We start from the raw sequence: 25,148 nt of genomic DNA on the forward strand, positions 1-25,148 counted from the left end.
CGCAACAAAGGTTCAATCACACACACAAACAACACAGGGGACAGAGGACACCCCTGCCTCACACCCGACCTGACACACACCTCCTCTGTCAAACAACCATTAACCAGCACCCTACTCACCAAACCTTCGTACAAACAACGCACCCACCCCATCATCCCTACCGGCACCCCCATCCTCTCCAAAACAGCAAACAAAAAATCATGCACCACCCTATCATACGCCTTTTCAAAATCAAGAGCTAACAACGCAACATTCCCACCCACCTCCTTACAATGCCACAACACATCTCGCACCCCAATCAAACTCTCCGCAATCGACCTCCCAGGCACCGCACACACTTGCTCCTCACCAACCATGTGCCCAACCACATCTCGAAATCTATTAGCAATCAACTTAGCAACCATTTTATAATCAACATTCAACAATGTTATCGGCCTCCAATTCCGCAAATCACTCCTCTCCCCCTTCTTATATAATAAAGTAATCACCCCATTTCTCATACTATCAGACAATCTCCCCCTCCTCAACACAGCCTCACAAACAGCAAACACACATTCACCCACCACCTCCCAAAACACACAGTAAAATTCTACCGGCAAACCATCACCCCCAGGGGTTTTCCCTTTCTTCAGACCCCTTAACACACTCTCAACCTCCTTCAAACTAACCTCCATACTCAAAAGATCTTTATCCTCCACACTCAACCCATCCCCAATCAAACCCAAAACCTCCGCCTCCAGCCCAACATCCCTCACCTTCTCAGTATACAAACCTGCATAAAACTTACGCACCTCATCCAACACCCCCCCTTTCCCACACACCTCATCCCCACTCACACTCGTCACCTTCACCAACTCCGCTGCCTTACAAAACACTTTCTTAAAGAAAAATTTTGTACATTTCTCATCACATTCTTTGACCACCGACCGCGCCTGCATAACAATCCTCTTACCCTCGCGTTCCAAAAACACCTTCAACCTCTCCTTCGCTTCAATCAATTCCACCCCAACCTCCTCCCCCAAATCCCGCAACTGCTCCAAATATATCATCCGCTTCTGCCACAACTCATATTCCTCACGTCCACGCCGCACCTGCTCTACACCACACCGAACAAAGAAAGACTTGGTCTTCCCCTTCACCCACTCCCACCACTCAACCACACTCTCAAAATCACCCATCCGCTTCTTCCACCTACCAAACACACGCACATACACAGCCCTAACATTCTCATCCTCCAACAAACTAACATTCAACTTCCACACCCCCTTCCCATGCACCTCCCCCGGCCTCACACTCACCTCACACTCCAACCTGCCATGGTTCGAAAAGGACTCCCTACGGACAGAAACATTGGCACAATCCAGACATCGAGAAGCAAAGAAAAAAAATCAATCCTCGAGCGAACAGTGCCCCGATCACTAAAATAGGAAAAACCTCAGTTTTTCCCTACGTCCACCAAGCCAAACGTCTTAATAATATCCAACAACTCTCTGCTTGAACTATCAATTCCACCACCCCCACACCTATCACCTGCATCTAGCACACAATTGAAATCCCCCACCACCACCACCGGATCCCTCCCACCCACAAAATACCAAAGTTTCTCAAACAAGGCTAAACGCTCCCTCCTACAAGTAGATGCATAAACATTGACCACTTTCAAAAGAAAATCCCCACATTTCACCTCCACCAAAAGGCATCTACCCATCTCAACATGAACAACCTTAACAACTTGAAAATGGTGCCCAAAAAATAAAGTAGCAACACCCACACCCTTCTTTGGACCCCCGGCGGCTATTTCAGATTGCATTCCTGCAAACACACAACCTGGCATTTGTTCAAAGCCAACAACCTAAATATAGCCGCACGACGGAAAGAAGATTTAATACTCCTCACATTTAAAGACTGCACCCTAAGCCACATGCAGAAAATAAAGGAGCATCACACCAGACTTTCCACGAGCCTTCACCCTCTTAGTCCCCACCGAACCTTCCACCATCTTCACCCCCTGCAATTCAGAGTCCGCACCCGGCTTGTCTTTCATCTTCACCCTCTTTTGGAACCCCATAACGTCCTCAAAAATAGCAATAGCAAGTCTTTAACCAATTAGAGCTTCAGAGGGCTATTTGCTGTATGAAGACGTTGCACGGTCGAACAGACCGCGGACATCCCATAAAGTTCGGTGAACGCTCGAACGGCCTATGTTCGATTCGAACCGGCTGACTAGGGCTGCAGCTAACGATTATTTCCATAATCGATTAGTTTGCAGATTATTGAGTTCGATTAATCGGATAAAAAAAGGCTCCAGTGATGGACTACTAGTTTCTATTGAGATTGTAGTCCATCACGGGAGCAAGCTTGGCGCGGTGTAAGTAAAAAAAGAGTGTGGTGTGCAATATAGTACATTATACAGCGGCGCAGTGCAGAATACCAGCAGCTATAGAGGAATGTAGCAATAGTACATTATACTATAATGTACTATTGCTGGGATTTGTAGTCCTCTGTAGCTGGCGTTATTCTGCATTGCGCTGTATAATGATTATATGGCGAAATGCAGAATACTAGCAGCTCTAGGAATACAACAAATGCCAGCAATAGTACAACATTATACTATAATGTACTATTGCTGGGATTTGTAGTCCTCTGTAACTGCTGGTATTCTGCATTGCTTTGTATATAATGTATTATTGCTGGGATTTTTAGTCCTCTATAGCTGGTGGTAATACCAGCAGCTATAGAGGAACAACAAATCCCAGCAATAGTACATTATACAGGCTGTTTAATGTATTATTGCTGGGATTTGTTGTTCCTCTATAGCTGCTGGTGTTCTACAGTGTGCCGCTTTTTTTTTTAAACAGGAAACATTAAAACAGGTCCCCCTTACCTGTTTCTGAACACTTGCAAGTCGCTGCAGCGGCGGCCGCGTGCTCTGCGGGCGTGCGTCCGGCTTGTGCGGTGGTTGGGTACACGGCGTGTGCACGGTGGGTGCGGCGTGCATAGCGTAACTGGTGTATGGAGCCACGAACAGGCGGGCGTGAGCGGGAAATTTACATTGTAGCCGACTAATCGACGATGGAAAACGCTGACGTTTTCCATCGTCAATTTTAATCGACTTCATCTCATAATTGTTGCAGCTCTACAGAATACCAATGTATAATACAGCAGCACACTGCTGAACACCAGCAGCTATAGAGGAACAACAAATCCCAGCAATAATACATTATACAGGCTGTTTAATGTATTATTGCAGGGATTTGGTGTTCCTCTATAGCTGCTAATGTTCTGCAGTGTGCCGCTTAAAAAAAAAACACACACAGGAAACATTACAAAGCTCCCGGCCGATCTCGACTTACCTTGAATGACGGTGTTGTCGTCGGGAAGCTCACCGTGAGGAGAGGGCCAGACGCATGTCCGCAGTGTGTGTGGTGGGCGTGGCGTAAGCGGGTTTACCGGTGTAGGCGCGGCGCGAGCGGCTTAACTGACATGGGCGTGGCGTAAGCAGCGTGCAGCGGCGAGCGGGAAATTTGAATTTTAGCCGACGAATCGACGATGGAAAACGTTGACAACGTTTTCCATCGTCGATTTTAATCGACTTCATCGAATAATTGTTGCAGCTCTACGGCGGACCATCCCTATTTGTAAGCCACTTTGTGGTTTCTTAGAACTTTAGTGATAAGATGAAGTTCTTTTCGAGCCCTCACAGTAGCTTGAGACAGGTCACTGTATAATGTAATGGTAGGGTTCCGGTAATGAGGAAGTGTTGAAACTAAGAGTCATCAACCTTTCTTTGCTATGGAAGTAATGGATGCACGCAATGATATATCTAGGAAGACTTTCAGGCAGATGTGAGGGTTTTCGCCAGCGATGAGCTCTGTCGACAGTGATCTCAAGTTCCTACGAAGTAGGTAGTAGAGAGCTTATTAAGTTTTTTATATAATCTCGAAGGTCACCAGAAAAAACTGATTCAGGTATCCCCCTGAATCTCATGTTATTTGTGCGAGAACTGTCTTCTAACTCAGCTATTATTATGTTCAAACTGTGTAGTTCTTCCATCGTCTTTTTGTGGGTGTCCACCATATCATTATGGGCTTCTGCATAACTGCACATTTGGTTTCTATGGTATCAATCCTGTCCCCTATGAGGTGTAAATCACTCGTAAAATGTTGTATCAGGGAGGTCATATCTTTACGAAGTGTGTTTTATAGAGAAATTACCATTTCCTTTAGAGTGGTATCCAGTATAGGTTTGTCTGATGTTGGAAAGTCACTTATGGAATCTGTCATATCCTCAGAATCGTCCACAGGGGGGGTCTCCTTATTACCACGTGGAATAAGAGCAGCTCTTTTGGATTTAGGCTTCAAAGGAGTCCCTTGTGCTCCCGTTACCAATCATTATCGGTTTGGAAGGTGTTGGCGTTTGAGGGGACCCACCTTGCTCTCTGCCTGAGCCATTGGCCTGAAAATAATTTGCACTGTCCATCCTTATGTTTGCGCTTCCTCATGATGACCGCTCGATGCTTGGAGGTACGCAGTCCTTCTCTATGGGAGTACCCGCCCTGCACGTCTGTACGCCAAGAGAATGGATCCTGTCTGCGTCCGAGCCAGGAAATTCCACACCCCTGCCGCCCCGAGGCCGGGCCTTGTGGGAAATCAGACCCTGGCTGCATGCATGGTCGCACCAGGGCTGCCAGGCTCCACGGCGGCGTGTGGCTGTCCTTTGCTGTGCCTGTATCTGCGGGCTCCAGAAAGGAGCAGGTGATGTGCAGCTAGATAAGCATTGTCAAAGACAGCTCCCCGAGGTCCCCAGCAAGCGCAGAACCTCAGGTACCCAAACTTGTTTAAAAATTGTAAGGGCCACTATAGGCCTTTAGTATCGGGGAATTTTCACAAGTATTTGTGAAAATGCCCTGTATCGGGACATCCCTAGTAAAGGCTGTATAAAACGTGAATATATATATATATATATCTTGCTTATGGCACCATTAACAAGGAATGGCACCGCAAGGGGCAACAATGCTTTTTTTCACAGCTTCACATGCCACACTAGTGTAAATGTGACCTTTGTGTTCCCCCTTACCAATGTTGTGCAAACAGAGCCTAGCAGAAGTGAACAAATGCCAGGGATCCTGCTACAAGTGGCATTGCTGAGCCACTGAGGTCGGGGAGAGAGTCACATATGCCTTCATACCCAAAGGTATTGGGTTCATCTGATTGGAGAATACAGCAGCAGGAAAAAGTAAAAATGTGCTCCTTACTGTCCCTGTTCTAAAGTGAACCTGTCCCTTTGAAGCAGAACTGGAGGCAGCTATATAAAAACACTTAAAGTGGATCTTCAGAAAAACTTGTATTTAATATATTTCTTGGCATAATGGTTGCCGTGCCAAAACATTACATATACTTTTTTTTCTTACGCCTAAGACACTTAACGTGTATCTAAACACCCCCAAAATGTTAATATATTGCAGTTTACTAGTTCTTACATGTGGTGGCTGCTTTGGTTTTCTTTTTCCTTTTAGTTTCACCGGGTGATCACACTTCCTGTCATAGGGTGGCTCCACTCTACGGAGAAGCAATGGAGCCATCCCTGGACGGCAGCATCGTCGACCTGTGGGGAGGGTGGTGGTAGATGCAATAGCACAGGGCTCAAAATTTAAGGCCCACCTAACCCCTACCCTGCCCCGGCCTTAACTCCGCCAGGCCAGTGGTGTGAACCAAAGTACAGAGATCAGTAACAACACAGAGTGCAGAGTTCAGTGGTGTGACGCAGAGTACAGAGGTCAACAGGACCGAGGTCAGTAATGTAATGCAGAAGTCGGTGGTGTAAGGCAGAAAGAACAGGGACTTCCAGTGCACATAGCTGCCCTCTTCCTCTCCTGGTGCTGGGGGGTACAGAGTCCCGCGTTACAAAATCTTCCAGCCGACCAATAGCACTTGTAGTCTTCCTCCCAGCCTATGAAAGCTGAGGTGGGCGGAGGAAGCTGCAGATGGCCGAAGTGGAGGGAAGACAGCCAAACTGATTCTCCGCTGCCGAGAAGAATCAGTTCGGCTGTCTTCCCTCCACTTCGGCCAGAGAAGAGAGAAGCAAGCAAGCAAGCCGCCCCCCCACTGATGAATTTCCATTCGCCCCCACGCAATTTTCACTTGTCAATTGCGAGGGGCTGAGTTGAAATTTTGAGCAGGCTATCAATTACATTGCCTGTTCGCGGCTCCGCACACGCCGCACCCACACCGGTTAAGCTGCACACGCTGAGGACATGCCTCTGCTCCTCTCCTCCCTGTGAGCATCCCGACTCGCCCCTGACAATCAAGGGCCCACCATCATTCAAAGTCACTCAGCAACTAAATTCTAAACCTTTTTAATGTTTCCTGTTTAAAAAAAAAAAGAAGAAGTGGTACACTGCAGAATACCACCTGCTATAGAGGAACAACAAATCCCAGCAATAATACATCAAACAGCCTGTATAATTGCTGGGATTTGTTGTTCCTCTATAGCTGGTGGTATTCTGCAGTGTGCAGCTGTATAATACAGCAGCACAATACCAACGACTAGATAGATACAATGCAGAATACCAATGACTAGATAGATACGATGCAGAATACCATACACAATGCAGAATACCATTGTATTATACAGCGGCACACTGCAGAACACCAGCAGCTATAGAGGAACAACAAATCCCAGCAATATATTAAACAGCCTATATAATGTATTATTGCTGGGATTTGTTGTTCCTCTATAACTGGTCGGTGGTATTGCGCCATATAATCATTATACAGCGCAATGCAGAATACCAGCAGCTATAGATGACAACAAATCCCAGCAATAATAAATGATACGGCGCAATGGAGAATAACACCAGCTATAGAGGAATACATCAGATCCCATCAATAATACATTATATACAGCGCAATGCAGAATACCAGCAGCTACAGAGGACTACAAATCCCAGCAATAGTCCACTATAGTATAATGTACTATTGCTGGCATTTGTTGTATTCCTCTAAAGCTGCTGTTATTCTGCATTGCGCCGTATAATCATTATACAGCACACTGTACCACCAGCTATAGAGGACTACAAATCCCAGCAATACAAAATTATACAGCGCAATGCAGAATACCACCAGCTACAGAGGACTACAAATCCCAGCAATAATACATTACATTATAATCTATCGCTGGGATTTGTTGTAATCCTCTAAAGCTGCTTGTATTCTGTAATGCGCCGCTGTATAATGTACTATATTGCACACCAGGCTCCAAGCTTGCTCCTGTGATGGACTACAATCTCAATACAAACTAGTAGTCTATCACTGGAGCCTTTTTTTTAATTGCCTTTTAAAAATTATTATCCAATGAATCAAACTTAATGATTGGCTAACTACCGTATATACTCGAGTATAAGCCGAGATTTTCAGCCCATTTTTTTGGGTGAAAAGTGCCCCCCTCGGCTTATACTCGAGTCAGCGCCAGCGCATCTTCTTACTTACCTCGCCGAGCGTCGCGTCACTGCTGCTCCGGTGTGCGGCGCTCCGAGCGGGGTCATCTGGCAGTCTCCGGGTCCTAATTTAGGTGGCCGGAGACTGCCAGATGACCCCGATCGGCTTATATTCGGGTCAATACTTTTTCCCAGTTTTTTTGGTCAAATTAGGTACCTCGGCTTATATTCGGGACGGCTTATACTCGAGTATATACGGTAATCGGTTTTGAAAAGAATTGTTAGCTGCAGCCCTGGTTGCATAGCAGAAAAATAATGATGTTTTCTTGCTGCCTGACATAGAGCATCATGGACTAGTAATTTATCAAAGTAAGCAGCTATAGAACATCTAGGTTCCAGGTGCAAAATAGGTCGAAACAGCTTAAACAGTAGCAAGGCTGCAGATAAAAACAAACAGATCCCTGTCCGTTTTATTCAGCCTACGTTTCCTTACAGCTTCATTCAGCAAAAAACATATAAACTGTAGAAAATATACTATAGTATAATTTATAACACAATGGAGGGGAATTTATCAAACCTGGAGCAGACAAAATCTGGAGCAGCTGTGCATGGCAACCAATCAGCATCTCTCTTTCATTTTTAAATCTTAACTGAACAAAGCTTTAGAGAGAAGCTGATTGGTTGCCATGCACAGCTGCTCCAGTTTTGATAGATCCCCCCCAATGACATTAGTTGGAGTTCCCCTTTCTTCCTTTCCAGTGCAGAGACGTTAATCCTGCTGCATGTTGGTCCCGGATCCATCCGCCTCTGTGATTCCGATGCGTCGGCATGGAACTAGTTTAAGGCTTTTACCGGAGTCCAAAGCCCACTGAAGTCTCTCTCAGCTGGCAGCAGACTTCTTTTTTGCTGCATCCCTTGAAGGCGCTGTCTTTTTCTGTGACATCCTCTTCCCAGCCTTGGACATCATGAGCGTGTCTCTCTTTTCTATATTCCGTAACTGCTTCTTGCGGGCTCGCTTCAGTTTCGCCGGGTTACTTATCTGAGTGGTTAGGAGGAGAAAACAAAAGCGAGTTATTAGATTAGATGGAGCTGAGAATAGCAAATAAAGATTTCCTATACTCAGAGCCATCTAGTGGCCATAATGTGGTATTACAAGGTGGCATTTGAAACTACATCCAACTTATAAAGAAAATATACCATAGAAACATTCACACAAAATAACCTTTTAGAGATTCGCAGGGCTAATGACTCTGCAAATTGTTTACAAAAAGACCCCAAAGTGTATCTAAAGCCAAGAACAAAAGTGTAATACAGCTTACAAGTCCTTAAATGTGCTCCTAGTTAACCTTCTATTTTCAGGTTTTTCTTTCTTTCGATCCTGCCAGTAACACACTTTCAGTACCAGGGTGACATCACTCATTGTACTGCATATTTAAGGAAGAGCGGTGTTGTCACCCTAGGACGCAAAGTGTGTCAAGACTAAAGAACTCCCCCCTCTACTTATCTGCATTCAAATGAGAGTGATGTTCTGTTCATGTTGTCCTAGATTGTTCACTTCTCCTGCCTTCTCCAAACTTTTCAACCTGTGAATAGCCCTGTTTAGAAATAAAGGGCGCCAAACCAAAAGGTGAAATAGCCCTAACAATTCGATGGAACAAACATCTAACACGTGGCGGGGACACCACTCCCCCTTCACCAGGGCTACAAGCCAAACACATAGCATAATGAACAAAAGACCAATAATGAAATTAAAAACTTGTATTCATTATACTATGTTTGTCTTGTATGCCTGTTGAAGGGAGAGTGTTGTTGCCCCCAAAACCATGTTGGCTGTTTTTCGTGCTTTTGGACTCTTCCACCTTTTATTTATGAACATTGAGTGCAAAACCATCAGCTGTCAATGACAGCGCAATCTCAGAACCATGCACAGCTACGTGCTCCTAGTTCTAAAATGCAATGTAGGGTAAAGTTTTCCCAACACAAGAAGCTGTCCTTCTGAATGTTCATCTAAATGTTGTAGGTATAAAAGGGTTAAAAAGCTATTCCAGCCCATTCAATCCAATCACTGCTCTGCTCACTATCCAGCACTGACTGCTGTAGTCATGCAAAATATAACATGACTCCATAGCAGGACTTTGCTGAATTAATGGAGACATCAGTTTTAAACAATTCTCGTTTTCAACCCGCCATAGGCATTGATGTTGGGCACAGTCACAACCTGGCAGTGACCAATGATTCTGGGAGTCTGGATGAACGAACAACCCTCCCAACTTCAGAAAATGAGACAATTGTTATATGTGACATCGGAGCAGTTAGGCCACTGAAAGCTACAGAGAAGCTCTTCTGTAAGGTGGATCCTCCCGAAGAATTGGTTGTTGCCTATTTCTGCCCTCATCTATACATGGACCCCTCCTAACTTACAGTACAGCTTACACAGAGGTCCATTAATAAAAACTTTGCATAGCTTATTCATCCAGCGAAACTGCAAGTAAATTCCTTACGTGCAAGTTAACAATCTGTGAGAATGGGGTAAAAGAGAATGTTCCTAGAATCATTTATTTTGACATTTCTTCAATAGCTTCATTTATACAGAACAGAGTAAGCGGCGACAATACCGCATTATGGTCACTAGATTGTGCTGATGGTCATACTAACATGTATTTATTTCCTCTGATCCTCAGCGCCATCTAGTGGCCAGAATGCAGTATTTTCCCATTCACACTGTTCTGTTTGAAGTAACCCATTCGTGACGGGAGATGTACACTGTACGTCCCGTCACAAAGTGCCCAAATGACTGGCCATGTGCACTGTACATGACCGGTTATTCGCTGCTCTACAATGCTGGTAACCGCTGAGAATCAGCAGTTACCATCCATTAATGAAAGAGTTAACCTTTTTCAAGAATCGGGTGTCTGAGAGTGAGAGCAGAGCCGCATTTGCAGCTCTTGCCGTCACTCTGATAGCTGCTATAGATCGGAAAATCCCGATGTATACCGGCTTTTTTTTAACTTTCAGCAATAGAAACATAACGGGGGGAATTTATGAAAGTAATTGCACCTCTTTTCTTTGCCTTTTCTGGTGCAAATCGTCCTTAGTAGCCGTGATCACCCCGTGCGCACGTTTTTAACCTTGCCTGCGCTTGTTTTCAAATGTTTAAATGTGCGCTTGTTTTGCGGTCTGAGTAAACGTGCAGAATACCTCTGAAAACCCTCGCAAACTAAGAAGTCCTTTTGATCACTTCTAATTATTGCGCAAAGTAAGCCTGCCCGATTGTCACTGCCCCTCCCTGCCATCTTTCTGCACCCGCCCGCTGCAATCTCTCACTGTTGTTCTTCAGATTTGGGGCCGGTCACCGCCCACCGGCTCTCTCCCCGCCATGGTCACCCGCTCTTCTGGGGCGCCCTGTACCACAGCAAATTAGAGCAGGTTGTCACTGGAGTTCAAGCACGGCGCTGCGCTCGAACTCCTGTATTTATTGATTTGCGCTCGATTCGCAATCAATTGGGGGACATACAACAGTTTTAAGAAGTATTCTACAAACGGCATTTATGAAGACATCTTAGGATGGGATAATAAATTTGGTGCAAATAAAGCCAAATATTTTACAGAGTAAAAATAGGCGCAAGTGCAACGATAAATTCCCCCCAATGTATCTATTCCTGAAAGAATGTTTTAATTTTCTGATCATTGATGGAACGATCAAAAAACCTATAGGCTGGATTCACACCTGAGCGTATTTTTTCAGCTCGTTTTTCTGTTCAGTGAAACGCGCGTTTCACTGGCGGTATGATTTTTTTCCCCCCCTTTATTTTACATTTTTTTTTTCACTTTCAAACTTCCCGCCGGCTCCACCCCCCTGCGATGCGGCCGCTCGCAAGGGACGGAACCCGGAATTCAGCAGCCGCCGCAGGACACAGCGGGGATCGCGGACAAGGTAAGACCTGTACGCTGTATTCCCGAGTGTGGCTCGGGGGTTACCGCTGGGGTTTCTCAGCTGCCAATGGGATGGGCGGGATCCCTTGTGTGTTTCTGTACCTTTAAGGAGGTGGGGCGTCCTCCTGACAAACCTGCACCCAATTTGATATCTTCTGCCCCCATGTGCTCCAAGATGGAGACTCTCATAGTTTAGAGTTAGGACCGCACTATAAGAGGTGCCTTGGCGCGGCAGTGCGGCTTACACATCCTTTGCAGAAGACGTGTATCCAAACCTCTGTCATTGTCCTTAGTGGTGAGACAAGTTGTTTTACATGCTGGTTTGTGAGTGTGCCATGATGCCTTTCTACTGTTTTACAGCGCGTAGGAACGTGCTGTAAAACGCCCAGGTGTGAACCAGGCCTTAGTGACAGCTGATCCTGAAATGCTGCAGGATCAGTGTCACTAAGGTTATTATTGGCTGTTCGTAAGTTTGAAGCAGCTTAATAATAAGCAGAAATTAATTGATCCATTTATCAAGCAGTAATAGTGAGATTAATTCACAATGACTGCTTGATAGAATTCAATAAATAAAAATGTAAAGTTTAAAAAAAAAAAAAAACAGTGAAAAGTGTAAAATAAATAAATGTAACAAAAAAAAAAAAATGATATATTTAAATATTTTTATTCTATCATTAAAAAATATTTATCATATAAAAATTAACCCCTCCTAATGAAAATCTGCTGCTGAGCTATCACATGTGACTGTTCTTGTTATCTACCAGAGTATCCAGTAGATGTGGCTTTCATTCACAAAGAAAAAAATTGAACAAAAGAACAAAAAAAACTTACCACTTGCACAATTTCAGCTTTGCGCTCATTTTCCAGACGGCGTCTCAAATTATCCTCTCGACGCTCTCTCTTTTCCTGCACACACAAAAGAAGTTGTCAGCCACCTAAAAACACTAATATTAAAACTGAACTCCAGACAAACAGCTAAATAGACGGGTGAAATATACACTCATGGGCCAGTTTATTATTAGGTACACCTGTTCAATTGCTTCGTAATACAAATTGCTAATCAGCCAATCACATGGCAGGAACTCAATGCATTTAGGCATCTAGACATGGTGAGGACGACTTGCTGAAGTTCAAACCGAGCATCGGAATGGGGAAGAAAGGGGACTTAAGGAGAACGATGAGGCGAGTGATTTTCACTCATCCTCATAGTTGGAGCCGACGTGGGACAATTAAACTGTCACAGGTCGGCTCAATAGATCGGGAACGCAGTCACTGCTCCCTGCAGGGATTCCAACCCCCCCACCGCACTGACTGGCAGAACGGACTGGGGTGAAAGGCATAGCCAGCTGTCACTCAGACAACTGGGTAGATCTAGACAGCGTTGTCAGGACACGTCCTAGCTGCGGCTAGCTCAGTATACTGCAAGCTGTAGCTCGCTTTGGGTTTGGGTCACGGAAGGACGCTAGTATATGTCCTCCCGTGACCCTTAAGAGAACTATGGGGAAAAACATTTACCGTATAGTTCTCTTTTAAGTGACTTTGAACGTGGTATGGTTGTTGGTGCCAGACGGGCTGCTCTGAGTATTTAACAAAACTGCTGATCTACTGGGATTTTCACGCACAACCATCGCTCGGGTTTACAGAGAATGGTCCGAAAAAGAGAAAATATCCAGTGAGCGGCAGTTGTGTGGACGGAAATTCCTTGTTGATGTCAGAGGAGAATGCGCAGACTGGTTCAAGATGATAGAAAGGCAAGAGTAACTCAAATAACCACCCGTTCATCCGAGGTATGCAGAATACCATCTCTGAACGCACAACACGTCCAACCTTGAAGCAGATGGGCTACAGCCACAGAAGACCACACCGGGTGCCACTCCTGTCTGCCAAGAATAGGAAACGGAGGCTACAATTCGCACCACCAAAATTGGACAATAGAAGATTGGAAAAACGTTGCCTGGTCTGATGAGTCAATTTCAGCTGCGACATTCAGATGGTCGGGTCAGAATTTGGAGTAAACAACAAGAAAGCATGGCTCCATCCTGCCTTGTATCAATGGTTCAGGCTGGTGGTGGTGTAATGGTGCGGGGGATATTTTCTTGGCACTTTGGGCCCGTGATGCTATCATGTCATGATGGACCACAATCTCTGAGGAAGGTTTGCAACACCTTGTTGAATCTATGGCACAAAGAACTAAGGTAGTTCTAAAGGCAAAGTGGGCACCAACCCGGTACTAGCAAGGTGTGCCTAATAAAGTGGCCGGTGAGTGTATATATTTTTAATATAAGGGAGCCGTTTTGTCTGCCAAAAAAGAAAAAGAAGTATTTCTATCCATCAAGTCCTGAGATTTACACAGCACAGCCCTGTCTAGCAGGGGAGACAGGCTGCAATTTCACTTACAGGTACCCTTCCGAACCCCACCTTGTGACTGGACAGTGAAAGAAGAAGCAGCAGCACACAGATGAGCTCCTCTCTGCCACTCTGGTGTCGCCTCCTATGACCATGACTCCATGCATTGCAGCACATGATTGGCTCCTCATGCTACTCCTCATGTAAGCTCTGCTGAACAGACTGTACACAGACTTCTATAGGTTGATACCAAGTAAACTATACAGTATATTTCATCTGAATTCATGAAGAAAAGTTAAATACTACTTTAGGAAGGAATGAGCCGACTCCAGGTAAGCCTAATCTCTGTCTGTGCATCGCTAAATATGTTCCCAGTAATAGGAAACTCAGATGGTTTAGAATTAGGGACCACATTTATTAGCGGTACCTGAACATGCCAGTGTGGCTTCCACATGTATGCAACTCTTTTTTTTTTTTTACTTGAGTAGTTAACCACCTCCTGTCCATGGCCGCTCCTGAACGGCCGGACGGGAGTCTTGTAGGAGCAGGAGGGCGTCTTATGACGTCCTGGCCCTGCCCTCTCATGCGCGGCGCCCAGCGCTCACGAGTGGGGAACTGTTAGCAATGTAAACAGCCAGCGATGGTCCCGTGATCCGCTGTGCCCGGTGCGGCTAGGACCGACACGGCGACTCTGTCAGTGGAGATCAAAGGGAGGTTAGTACATGATCTCTCTTTGAACTCTTCTGGGTCCCCGAATGCAGGAAGTGATGTATATTACATCACTTCCTGCATTCAGTGTCACTCTCCGGTACAGATGCCGGCGAGAAGCTGGGGAACATTGGCCTCCAAACTGCTTTTCTTAATTGGGATAAACTTTTCACCATTTTCTTTTCCTGGCGCCCTTTCATTTTTATATCCCAGGACGAGTGCAGTGGGCGATCTTTTACCATGTCGGAGAACCTGGTTAACAATGGAATACATAAAAAACAAAAACTGTCATTAAGAATAGAATTGCTTCAGGTTAAGCTGTGTGACTCTGTCCACCCCTATGTCCCAGCTCTGCAATACTATAGGGTTCAATCCTATGACAAGACAATGCTGCCTCTAGCTACAGGAAGATCACTCCTTTATTAATCACTTGAAGTCCGCGATGTTAAACCCCCTTCCCGCCCAGGCCATTTTTCAGTATTCAGCGCTGCGGTACTTTGACTGACATTTACTCCGTCATGCAACGCTGTACTGAAATTCATTTTATACCATTTTTGGGGGAAACATAGAGCTTTCTTTTGGTGGTATTTAACCCCTTCATGACTGAAGCCTTTTGTTTCCACTTTTTGCACCGTTATATTTCAAATTTTAGGCCTGAAAATGACTTAAAACCCCCAAACATTAAATATTTTCTGAAAGCCAAGACCCTATAGAATAAAATGGTGGCAGCTGCAAATTTTTATGTCGCACGATATTAGCGCAACTCCTTATCAAACCCCAAAATTTAGTGTAAAATGTACTTAAATGCCCCAAAACACAATAAAATACAATTTTTTTAAAAATAAAATATAAAAGATGAGGTTACAACGAGCAAATAGATACCCAACATGCCCAGGTTCAAAAATGTGTGCGTCTGTGAAATGGCTACAAACTTCAGTACCCCAAAAAGTTCATAGACGACGCTTTAAAAGCCCCCACAGGTCATCAATTTAGAGATACACAAAAATACTGGCCCTAGAACTATTGCTCTCATTCCGGCGTGCGCGGTGATACCAAACAGGTGTAGGGTGTTCGTCGTTTTCATACGTAGGCGCACCCGACGCGTGCTTACGTGGCGACGCGCGTGCTCGCGGGGGACTTTCATTATTTTTAGATTTTTTTAATTTAATTTCAAAATGTTTTATTTGTTTTACTTTACTTTGATTGCCATCACATAGGGGGCTTACAAGCCCCCCCCCCCCCATGTGATAGCAGATGGTGGTGGCAGGTACTCTTTAAGGTGATGCCAGGGGTCCAATAGACCCCCAGTGTCACCTGTACACTCCAAATAAGCTATTGAAGTGATCTGCTTCATCAGCTTCTTCTCTCTGGCTATAGCAACCAGATGACTGACAGGGGAATGCGGAAGTGACGTAATACACATCACTTCTGCATTGACAGTACGGAGGGAGGTCAGCGAGGAGGAAGATGCTGAGCTCCCTCCCATCTTACATCCTGACACACTCCCGAGCCGATCCTGAGCCGCAGATGGGCTAGCGGATCCCAGGATTAAAGGTGAGGGGTCAGGAGGGGGCGGCACTCCAGGCAGTGGCGGCACTCGACAACATACAACCGATCGGTGGCTATAGAGCCGCCGATGGGTTGTATATCAAATAGCCGGTAACGTCTGTAAAGAACGGGCGGGTTTTTTCTGCCTAGGGGCACACGCGAGCAGGAAAAGAAAGCCGTCTAATTAGGGCAACCCGCCCACAGGACTTTGCCGTCCATCCTTTCACAACAGGCGGACGGCAAGCGGTTACAATCCCGATGGAACCAAGAGAACAGATCTGCCACCCATGGGCACATGACTCCATGCTGTGCAATCATCATGGATTAGTATGGCTGCATCATCTAAAATCTCAGGAGATGCCAGAAAATCAGATTAAAGGGAAATTCCACCCAGAAATGCAGTCTTCTTCATAAAAGGGCATTTTTTTTATTGAAGACAGTAAAGCATTGCAACCGTAATCAGTGGATAGTGGGTGCAATGCTCTGGCTCTTGCAGACTCTCCCTCCCACACATGCCCATACCTCGGACATTCAGTATCATGGACAGGATGAAGAATGAATGGGCTACAAGTGTAGTGACACCACTGCGCTTGTATTCCATGGAGAACTCTGCTGTGGTGGCTGATGGGGTGCATGGGACAGGATGACAACATAGGAGCACAACAGAAAGACAAGGCAGAGCGGTGTCACCCCAAAACAGGAAGTGCCTGAACAAGCACCATCATGGCAGGATCACAGGGTATTCATTTATTTAAATCTGTTCACCTCTTCTTGTTTTCTTTCCACACACGTCCAGATTTTGGTTTCCCCCGGGGTATATTCTTCGTCATAGCCACTGACGTCTCACTCTTCATTTTAAGGCTGACCCTCTTCTCCTTGTTCTGGGCTGTCTGGCCCTTTGCCGGCCTCTCCTCTTTAGCACTCGCAGTAATGTTTGTGTGCAGAGATGACACCTTCCCATCTGTTGTCTTGTCATCGCCCTCCTCCATCTTCTCCACTACTAGTTTCGCATTCAGCTCTTCCTCAGTCTTCTCTACATTACTTATCTTTCCCTCCCCTCCCCCCTGAGACTCTTCCACCATTTTTGCCCCGCTGTGTCCCTCTACTTCATCAGCCTCTTGAGTTCCCGTCCTCCTACTGCCTAAAGGAGTATCTGTAACGCTACACTCTTCCCCCCGGGTCCTCTTCATGGCAGAAAAGTCTTTTTCGCTTACTTTTGTCCCTCTGCGCTTTCCATAAACTACTGCAGCTACACGTGGTTTACGTAGACACGCGGTAGCGGCTAGTTCCTGTCCTGCAGATTGTCCTGTGATGTCACAGGAAACATGTGACCAGAAAGCAGGAAATAGTGGGCGGGGAACTCTAATGAATAGGAGCCGCTATACAGTGAGCGAGAAGCTGATCATACGTTTTTCTCTGTAGGTCTCCCTCTCTTGCCTCTCACGCCCTCTGTCCATCTTCTTTTACATTATATTCTCGTTGTATACCTCTCCCTCTCTGCAACCGTAGATACGCACCTCCAGCGGCGCAAGATGATGACGCACTGACACGGCGAACGTCTTAGAGCGTCGTCCCCTAGGAAACGGTGTTCGCTAGCTTGAAGCGCCACATTGGTACACCCGGAAGTCGCATTATTACGTTTGTTAACTTGTGTCCCCAGGACTAGAATAGATGAGTGGGCATGGAGCAGGCTCATAGTAAAACCGTGATTTGACGTGAGCTTTGACTTGTGAAGGGAATTAGAGAGAAAGATTAGAAGCATTTTAGTATATATGTATTTATTTTCCTTTTCTTCACTGTTGTTACATGTTATGATGGGTTCTCAGCAGAAAACCTACTTTCCAGCCCAGCAAATCCAGTGTTATCCTTCTGTGATCCACCGAGGTGCTGGCACAGCAGTGGCGTCACAAGAGGGGTGCGGCCCGCACCAGGTGACACCAAAATGACCAACAGTGAAAACTCTGTCACACAGTCATGGACCAGGAGCCCAACAATTGCATGAGATATGAGAGGAACCGGCGGCATACCTTATCCCTCCTCTCTTTGCCGACAGCTATCGTCACGATGGCCACCGGCAGGTTAGCATGTGACGTCATTTCCTTTCACAATGTATGCATTGTATTAGGCATTTAATTAGTTTCATGGCTTTAATGTGATTTGTGAAACTCCAATATAATAAAATAACACCATTTTTTTTTCTTTTAGTTTATTTAACTTTTTTTTTTTTTTACTTCATTGCTGGGAGCAATAGCCAGCCTGCTATTGGATATTTCAAATTGCAGTAGCCAATAACAGGCTGGCTATTGCACCCACCCACTGCCTGCTGTCAAGCAACAGAGGAGGGACCTGAAAGAGAAAGTTCTCCATCAGGTCCTCCTCTGCTGATTGACAGCAGGCAGGTGCAATAGCCAGCCTGCTATTGCATTTTAACATATCCAATAGCCGGCTGTGTATGGCTCCTAGCCTGTAGATGGAGTGGAGACACGGGGGAGCAGAGGAGGAACGGGGTGGGCAGTGGAGGACCGGGGCAGCAGCAGAGGTCCTGGGGGGTCAGCGGGGAATGCAGTCACAGCGGTCCCTACTCCCCACTAGTGCCGGTTGCAGTGGTCTGTGCCCCCGCTGCCTCTGCTTGTACAGGCGGGAGGAGCAGCAGGGATTGAAAGGGACACAGATTGCTGCAGCCTGCACCAGCAGGGAGGAGAACGGTGACAATTAATCAAAAATTAACGAATCGATGATGAGAGTCGTTACCAACTATTCTCGTTATCGATTAGTTGTTTTACCGCTCATCAATGTAGTGTTATTAGTGATAAATGGCCCTAGAACTATTGCTTTCACTGTGACGTTCACGATGATATGTAACATGTGTGGTGTAATGGGTGCAATCGTCGTTTTTGCATGCATGCGCACTCAACGCATGTTTGCATGCGTTTATGTATGGGTGGGGACTTAAAAAAAAAAATTGTTTATTAATTCTTTTTTATGTGTGACGGTTAAAGAAGAACTCTGGTCAGAAATCATCTTAACTCTTGCAGTGGGGTTACCCCATGCACTGCAAGGGTTAAGTGCTCATTTTCATCTAGAGATTAAAAAAGTTATATCTACCTGAAAACCTTGCAGCCGGCATGGTGTTAGAATGGTCTCCGGAGCCTTTCTCCCCCCTTTGCTCCAGCAGTCTAAGGTCCTGTGAGTTATCATGTCCTACACAGTGTATTGGACGGGAGGACGCTGAAGGACATTCCATTGCTGGAGAAGAGGGGGAGATGGGCTGCAGCACCGATCTAGCAGCCAGACGAGTGTGAGGTTCGGGTGAGTATATCTTTTTTTATTTTACACCCAAGGCAAAAACAAGCTATGCATACCGCAGTGCAGTACTACTGATACACTCCCCACCACCTTCACTGTCCCAAAATACTCTAATACTCTCCCACTCTTCATATATTTTCCCCATCATACCATCCACACTTCTCTCCTGCACATACAGTAACTCCTCTTATCATACTCTGCACTCCTCTCCTGCACATACAGTAACTCCTCCTATCATACTCCCTGCACTCCTCTCCTGCACATACCATAACTCCCCCTATCGTACTCTCTGCACTCCTCTCCTGCACATACCGTAACTCCCCCTATCGTACTCTCTGCCCTCCTCTCCTGCACATACCGTAACTCCCCCTATCGTACTCTCTGCCCTCCTCTCCTGCACATACCGTAACTCCCCCTATCGTACTCTCTGCCCTCCTCTCCTGCACATACCGTAACTCCCCCTATCGTACTCTCTGCCCTCCTCTCCTGCACATACCGTAACTCCCCCTATCGTACTCTCTGCCCTCCTCTCCTGCACATACCGTAACTCCCCCTATCGTACTCTCTGCCCTCCTCTCCTGCACATACCGTAACTCCCCCTATCGTACTCTCTGCCCTCCTCTCCTGCACATACCGTAACTCCCCCTATCGTACTCTCTGCCCTCCTCTCCTGCACATACCGTAACTCCCCCTATCGTACTCTCTGCCCTCCTCTCCTGCACATACCGTAACTCCCCCTATCGTACTCTCTGCCCTCCTCTCCTGCACATACCGTAACTCCCCCTATCGTACTCTCTGCCCTCCTCTCCTGCACATACCGTAACTCCCCCTATCGTACTCTCTGCCCTCCTCTCCTGCACATACCGTAACTCCCCCTATCGTACTCTCTGCCCTCCTCTCCTGCACATACCGTAACTCCCCCTATCGTACTCTCTGCCCTCCTCTCCTGCACATACCGTAACTCCCCCTATCGTACTCTCTGCCCTCCTCTCCTGCACATACCGTAACTCCCCCTATCGTACTCTCTGCCCTCCTCTCCTGCACATACCGTAACTCCCCCTATCGTACTCTCTGCCCTCCTCTCCTGCACATACCGTAACTCCCCCTATCGTACTCTCTGCCCTCCTCTCCTGCACATACCGTAACTCCCCCTATCGTACTCTCTGCCCTCCTCTCCTGCACATACCGTAACTCCCCCTATCGTACTCTCTGCCCTCCTCTCCTGCACATACCGTAACTCCCCCTATCGTACTCTCTGCCCTCCTCTCCTGCACATACCGTAACTCCCCCTATCGTACTCTCTGCCCTCCTCTCCTGCACATACCGTAACTCCCCCTATCGTACTCTCTGCCCTCCTCTCCTGCACATACCGTAACTCCCCCTATCGTACTCTCTGCCCTCCTCTCCTGCACATACCGTAACTCCCCCTATCGTACTCTCTGCCCTCCTCTCCTGCACATACCGTAACTCCCCCTATCGTACTCTCTGCCCTCCTCTCCTGCACATACCGTAACTCCCCCTATCGTACTCTCTGCCCTCCTCTCCTGCACATACCGTAACTCCCCCTATCGTACTCTCTGCCCTCCTCTCCTGCACATACCGTAACTCCCCCTATCGTACTCTCTGCCCTCCTCTCCTGCACATACCGTAACTCCCCCTATCGTACTCTCTGCCCTCCTCTCCTGCACATACCGTAACTCCCCCTATCGTACTCTCTGCCCTCCTCTCCTGCACATACCGTAACTCCCCCTATCGTACTCTCTGCCCTCCTCTCCTGCACATACCGTAACTCCCCCTATCGTACTCTCTGCCCTCCTCTCCTGCACATACCGTAACTCCCCCTATCGTACTCTCTGCCCTCCTCTCCTGCACATACCGTAACTCCCCCTATCGTACTCTCTGCCCTCCTCTCCTGCACATACCGTAACTCCCCCTATCGTACTCTCTGCCCTCCTCTCCTGCACATACCGTAACTCCCCCTATCGTACTCTCTGCCCTCCTCTCCTGCACATACCGTAACTCCCCCTATCGTACTCTCTGCCCTCCTCTCCTGCACATACCGTAACTCCCCCTATCGTACTCTCTGCCCTCCTCTCCTGCACATACCGTAACTCCCCCTATCGTACTCTCTGCCCTCCTCTCCTGCACATACCGTAACTCCCCCTATCGTACTCTCTGCCCTCCTCTCCTGCACATACCGTAACTCCCCCTATCGTACTCTCTGCCCTCCTCTCCTGCACATACCGTAACTCCCCCTATCGTACTCTCTGCCCTCCTCTCCTGCACATACCGTAACTCCCCCTATCGTACTCTCTGCCCTCCTCTCCTGCACATACCGTAACTCCCCCTATCGTACTCTCTGCCCTCCTCTCCTGCACATACCGTAACTCCCCCTATCGTACTCTCTGCCCTCCTCTCCTGCACATACCGTAACTCCCCCTATCGTACTCTCTGCCCTCCTCTCCTGCACATACCGTAACTCCCCCTATCGTACTCTCTGCCCTCCTCTCCTGCACATACCGTAACTCCCCCTATCGTACTCTCTGCCCTCCTCTCCTGCACATACCGTAACTCCCCCTATCGTACTCTCTGCCCTCCTCTCCTGCACATACCGTAACTCCCCCTATCGTACTCTCTGCCCTCCTCTCCTGCACATACCGTAACTCCCCCTATCGTACTCTCTGCCCTCCTCTCCTGCACATACCGTAACTCCCCCTATCGTACTCTCTGCCCTCCTCTCCTGCACATACCGTAACTCCCCCTATCGTACTCTCTGCCCTCCTCTCCTGCACATACCGTAACTCCCCCTATCGTACTCTCTGCCCTCCTCTCCTGCACATACCGTAACTCCCCCTATCGTACTCTCTGCCCTCCTCTCCTGCACATACCGTAACTCCCCCTATCGTACTCTCTGCCCTCCTCTCCTGCACATACCGTAACTCCCCCTATCGTACTCTCTGCCCTCCTCTCCTGCACATACCGTAACTCCCCCTATCGTACTCTCTGCCCTCCTCTCCTGCACATACCGTAACTCCCCCTATCGTACTCTCTGCCCTCCTCTCCTGCACATACCGTAACTCCCCCTATCGTACTCTCTGCCCTCCTCTCCTGCACATACCGTAACTCCCCCTATCGTACTCTCTGCCCTCCTCTCCTGCACATACCGTAACTCCCCCTATCGTACTCTCTGCCCTCCTCTCCTGCACATACCGTAACTCCCCCTATCGTACTCTCTGCCCTCCTCTCCTGCACATACCGTAACTCCCCCTATCGTACTCTCTGCCCTCCTCTCCTGCACATACCGTAACTCCCCCTATCGTACTCTCTGCCCTCCTCTCCTGCACATACCGTAACTCCCCCTATCGTACTCTCTGCCCTCCTCTCCTGCACATACCGTAACTCCCCCTATCGTACTCTCTGCCCTCCTCTCCTGCACATACCGTAACTCCCCCTATCGTACTCTCTGCCCTCCTCTCCTGCACATACCGTAACTCCCCCTATCGTACTCTCTGCCCTCCTCTCCTGCACATACCGTAACTCCCCCTATCGTACTCTCTGCACTCCTCTCCTGCACATACAGTAACTCCCCTTATCGTACTCTCTGCACGCCTCTCCTGCACATACCGTAACTCCCCCTATCATACTCTCTGCACACCTCTCCTGCACATACTGTAACTCCCCCTATCGTACTCCTCTCCTGCACATACAGTAACTCCCCCTATGGTACTCTCTGCACTCCTCTCCTGCACATACTGCCCTCTATCATACCCTCTGCACATACTGCCCAGTGAGATACCCTCTGCACTCTCTCCTGTACATACTGCCTGCTGTCATACCCTACACACTCCTCTCCTGCACATACAGTAACTCCCCCTATCATACTCGCTGCACTCCTCTCCTGCACATACAGTAACTCCCCCTATCATACTCGCTGCACTCCTCTCCTGCACATACAGTAACTCCCCCTATCATACTCTCTGCACTCCTCTCCTGCACATACAGTAACTCCCCCTATCATACTCTCTGCACTCCTCTCCTGCACATACTGCCCTCTGTCATTCCCTCTGCACTCCTCTCCTATGCATATTGCCTCTGTAGTATTCCCTCTGCACTTGCCTGCTGTCATACCCTACACACTCCTCTCCTGTACATATGTCACCCTGGCACGCCCTCTGCACTCCTCTCCTTCACATACGGCCCGCTGTCATGCCCTCTGCACTCCTCTCCTATGCATATTACCTGCTATCATTCAATTCATATTATTTTCCAGCATATCTTGCCCCCTAAGACACTTCTTTAGCACTGTTTGTTATATCCCCGTCCATTCCGGAATGCTAGTTTTGAATAATAAGTAAAGTACAGGACATAGAAACATACAAGTTTGGTATGCGGCCTTTATAATACAAGTTTTGTGTATAACAAAATACAATGTAGAAGTACAATAATATACATTAATTTCTTTAGTCAGTATTTTATCATTGACTTGCCTAAAGGGGGATGTGTATAGTCAGCATGAGGCTTAGAACATCTCTGAGGTTTGTTTTGCTGTTTATGCCTTATGTTCCCAATGACCCCTGTTCACACGGACAGTCCTAGGAATGAAGAGTGAGGGAAAAATCTGCACACTGTGGTCACAGACAGCAATACAAGCTAAAAGAACCTCTAACCCTGCACTACTACAAGGGTGTTGCTAAATCTTTGCATTTGGGGTACTTATCCTGGGGCTCATGCAGGTACTGCTCTCCCGCCTGACTACCAATGTAATGGGAGTTCTTCCTCCTACTGACTACCAATGCCGGGTCATTCTTCCAGCGACTCACCAACAATATAAGAAGCATTGACCGCCAACGTATGTTACATGTATCTGATCAGTGCACTCTATACACTACGTTGCATACTCATGAGCCTTGCATCAATACGCCATGTTTTACGTTACATGCTGCTGATAGATGCACTCTATAGACGGAGGCTGCAGGAAATGCAGTATCTCAGTAGTGAAATCTTTACACCCCTGGGATGTGCTATGAATTTCAATGGTCCTATTCCCCCGCTAGGAAAAGTGTCTATTCATCTGACAGCATCAAAAAGTACCCTTGAAAACTTTCACTAGCGCATTGATTTTGTTGTTTGAGGTACCAAAAGCTCCTGCCTAGAGAAGTAAGGACACCGGCAATACAGATGCGTCTGTTTATTGACCTTAAATGTCCATCACATGTTCTGCCCGAGGAAGGGGATCCTGCGAGACCCCGAAACGTTGCACTGAGTGTGATTATGCTGCATTTTCGTCAATAAACACACGCATCTGTATTGCAACTGGTGTCGGTGTCCATACTTCTTTGTGCATGAGAACGGCTGCCATCTGTTGATCACCGCCACACCCACCTTCATTACCCACCTTCCGTCCATGGCCGTTCCTGAATGGCCGGACGGGAGTCTTGTAGGACCGGGAGGGCGTGTTAAGACGTCCTGTCCCTCCCCCCACGTGTGCGCGGCGCGCACACGTGTGGGGAACTGTTAGCAATGTAAACAGCCAGCGATGGCTGTTTACATTCAAGCGATCGGGTGTCTCAAAGATGCGCGATCGCTTGCAGGAGCTGTGGGTGTGCCCCCCGTACCTCCGACAGTCCCAAGATCCGCGTGTTGACGCTCTCGGTGAAGATCAAAAGGGAGATCAGTACACCATCTCCTTTTGATCTCCTCTCCGGTCCCTGAATGCAGGAAATTATGTATATTACATCACTTCCACATTCAGTGTCACTCTCCAGCAACAGATGCCGGTGAGAAGCTGGGGAAGCAGAGCTCTGCTTCATCAGCTTCTCTGGGGGTCCCTAGGTAACATTAGGGGTTTTGGAGACCCCTAATGTCTCCATAA

At 47.3% G+C, this 25,148-nt stretch overlaps 1 protein-coding gene and 1 long non-coding RNA gene across 2 annotated transcripts; both read right to left on the bottom strand.

Moving 5' to 3' along the window:
• Positions 1 to 260: 260 nt before the first annotated feature.
• Positions 261 to 7,803, bottom strand: LOC108800265. Its single transcript, XR_001942090.1, has 3 exons — positions 7,790 to 7,803; positions 1,299 to 1,304; positions 261 to 344 (listed from the first exon to the last, which is right to left on the bottom strand). It is a non-coding gene; the product is annotated as an uncharacterized LOC108800265 (long non-coding RNA).
• Positions 7,804 to 8,294: 491 nt separating this feature from the next.
• On the bottom strand, positions 8,295 to 16,288 carry CCDC86 (coiled-coil domain containing 86). Its single transcript, XM_018572227.1, has 4 exons — positions 16,173 to 16,288; positions 14,596 to 14,674; positions 12,200 to 12,274; positions 8,295 to 8,474 (listed from the first exon to the last, which is right to left on the bottom strand). Exons 1-4 carry the CDS (start codon positions 16,286 to 16,288, stop codon positions 8,316 to 8,318), a joined length of 429 nt encoding a protein of 142 aa, XP_018427729.1. The 3' UTR covers positions 8,295 to 8,315.
• Between the last annotated feature and the right edge of the window lie 8,860 nt (positions 16,289 to 25,148).

The sequence above is a fragment of the Nanorana parkeri genome, unplaced genomic scaffold (genome assembly GCF_000935625.1).
Source record: "Nanorana parkeri isolate BGI_ZX_2015 unplaced genomic scaffold, ASM93562v1 scaffold1972, whole genome shotgun sequence".
NCBI classification, from domain to species: Eukaryota; Metazoa; Chordata; class Amphibia; order Anura; family Dicroglossidae; genus Nanorana; species Nanorana parkeri.

Excerpts from the sequence above, each read along its gene's own strand:
- CCDC86 (XM_018572227.1), bottom strand. The coding sequence starts at position 16,288 with ATGATTGCACAGCATGGAGTCATGTGCCCATGGGTGGCAGATCTGTTC. Across the intron at positions 14,675-16,172 it reads AGGATGGACGGCAAAGTCCT|GTTCTCCGACATGGTAAAAG; the intron begins GTGGGCGGGTTG and ends ATTGTTAACCAG. Across the intron at positions 8,475-12,199 it reads AAGCTGAAATTGTGCAAGTG|ATAAGTAACCCGGCGAAACT; the intron begins GTAAGTTTTTTT and ends CTAACCACTCAG.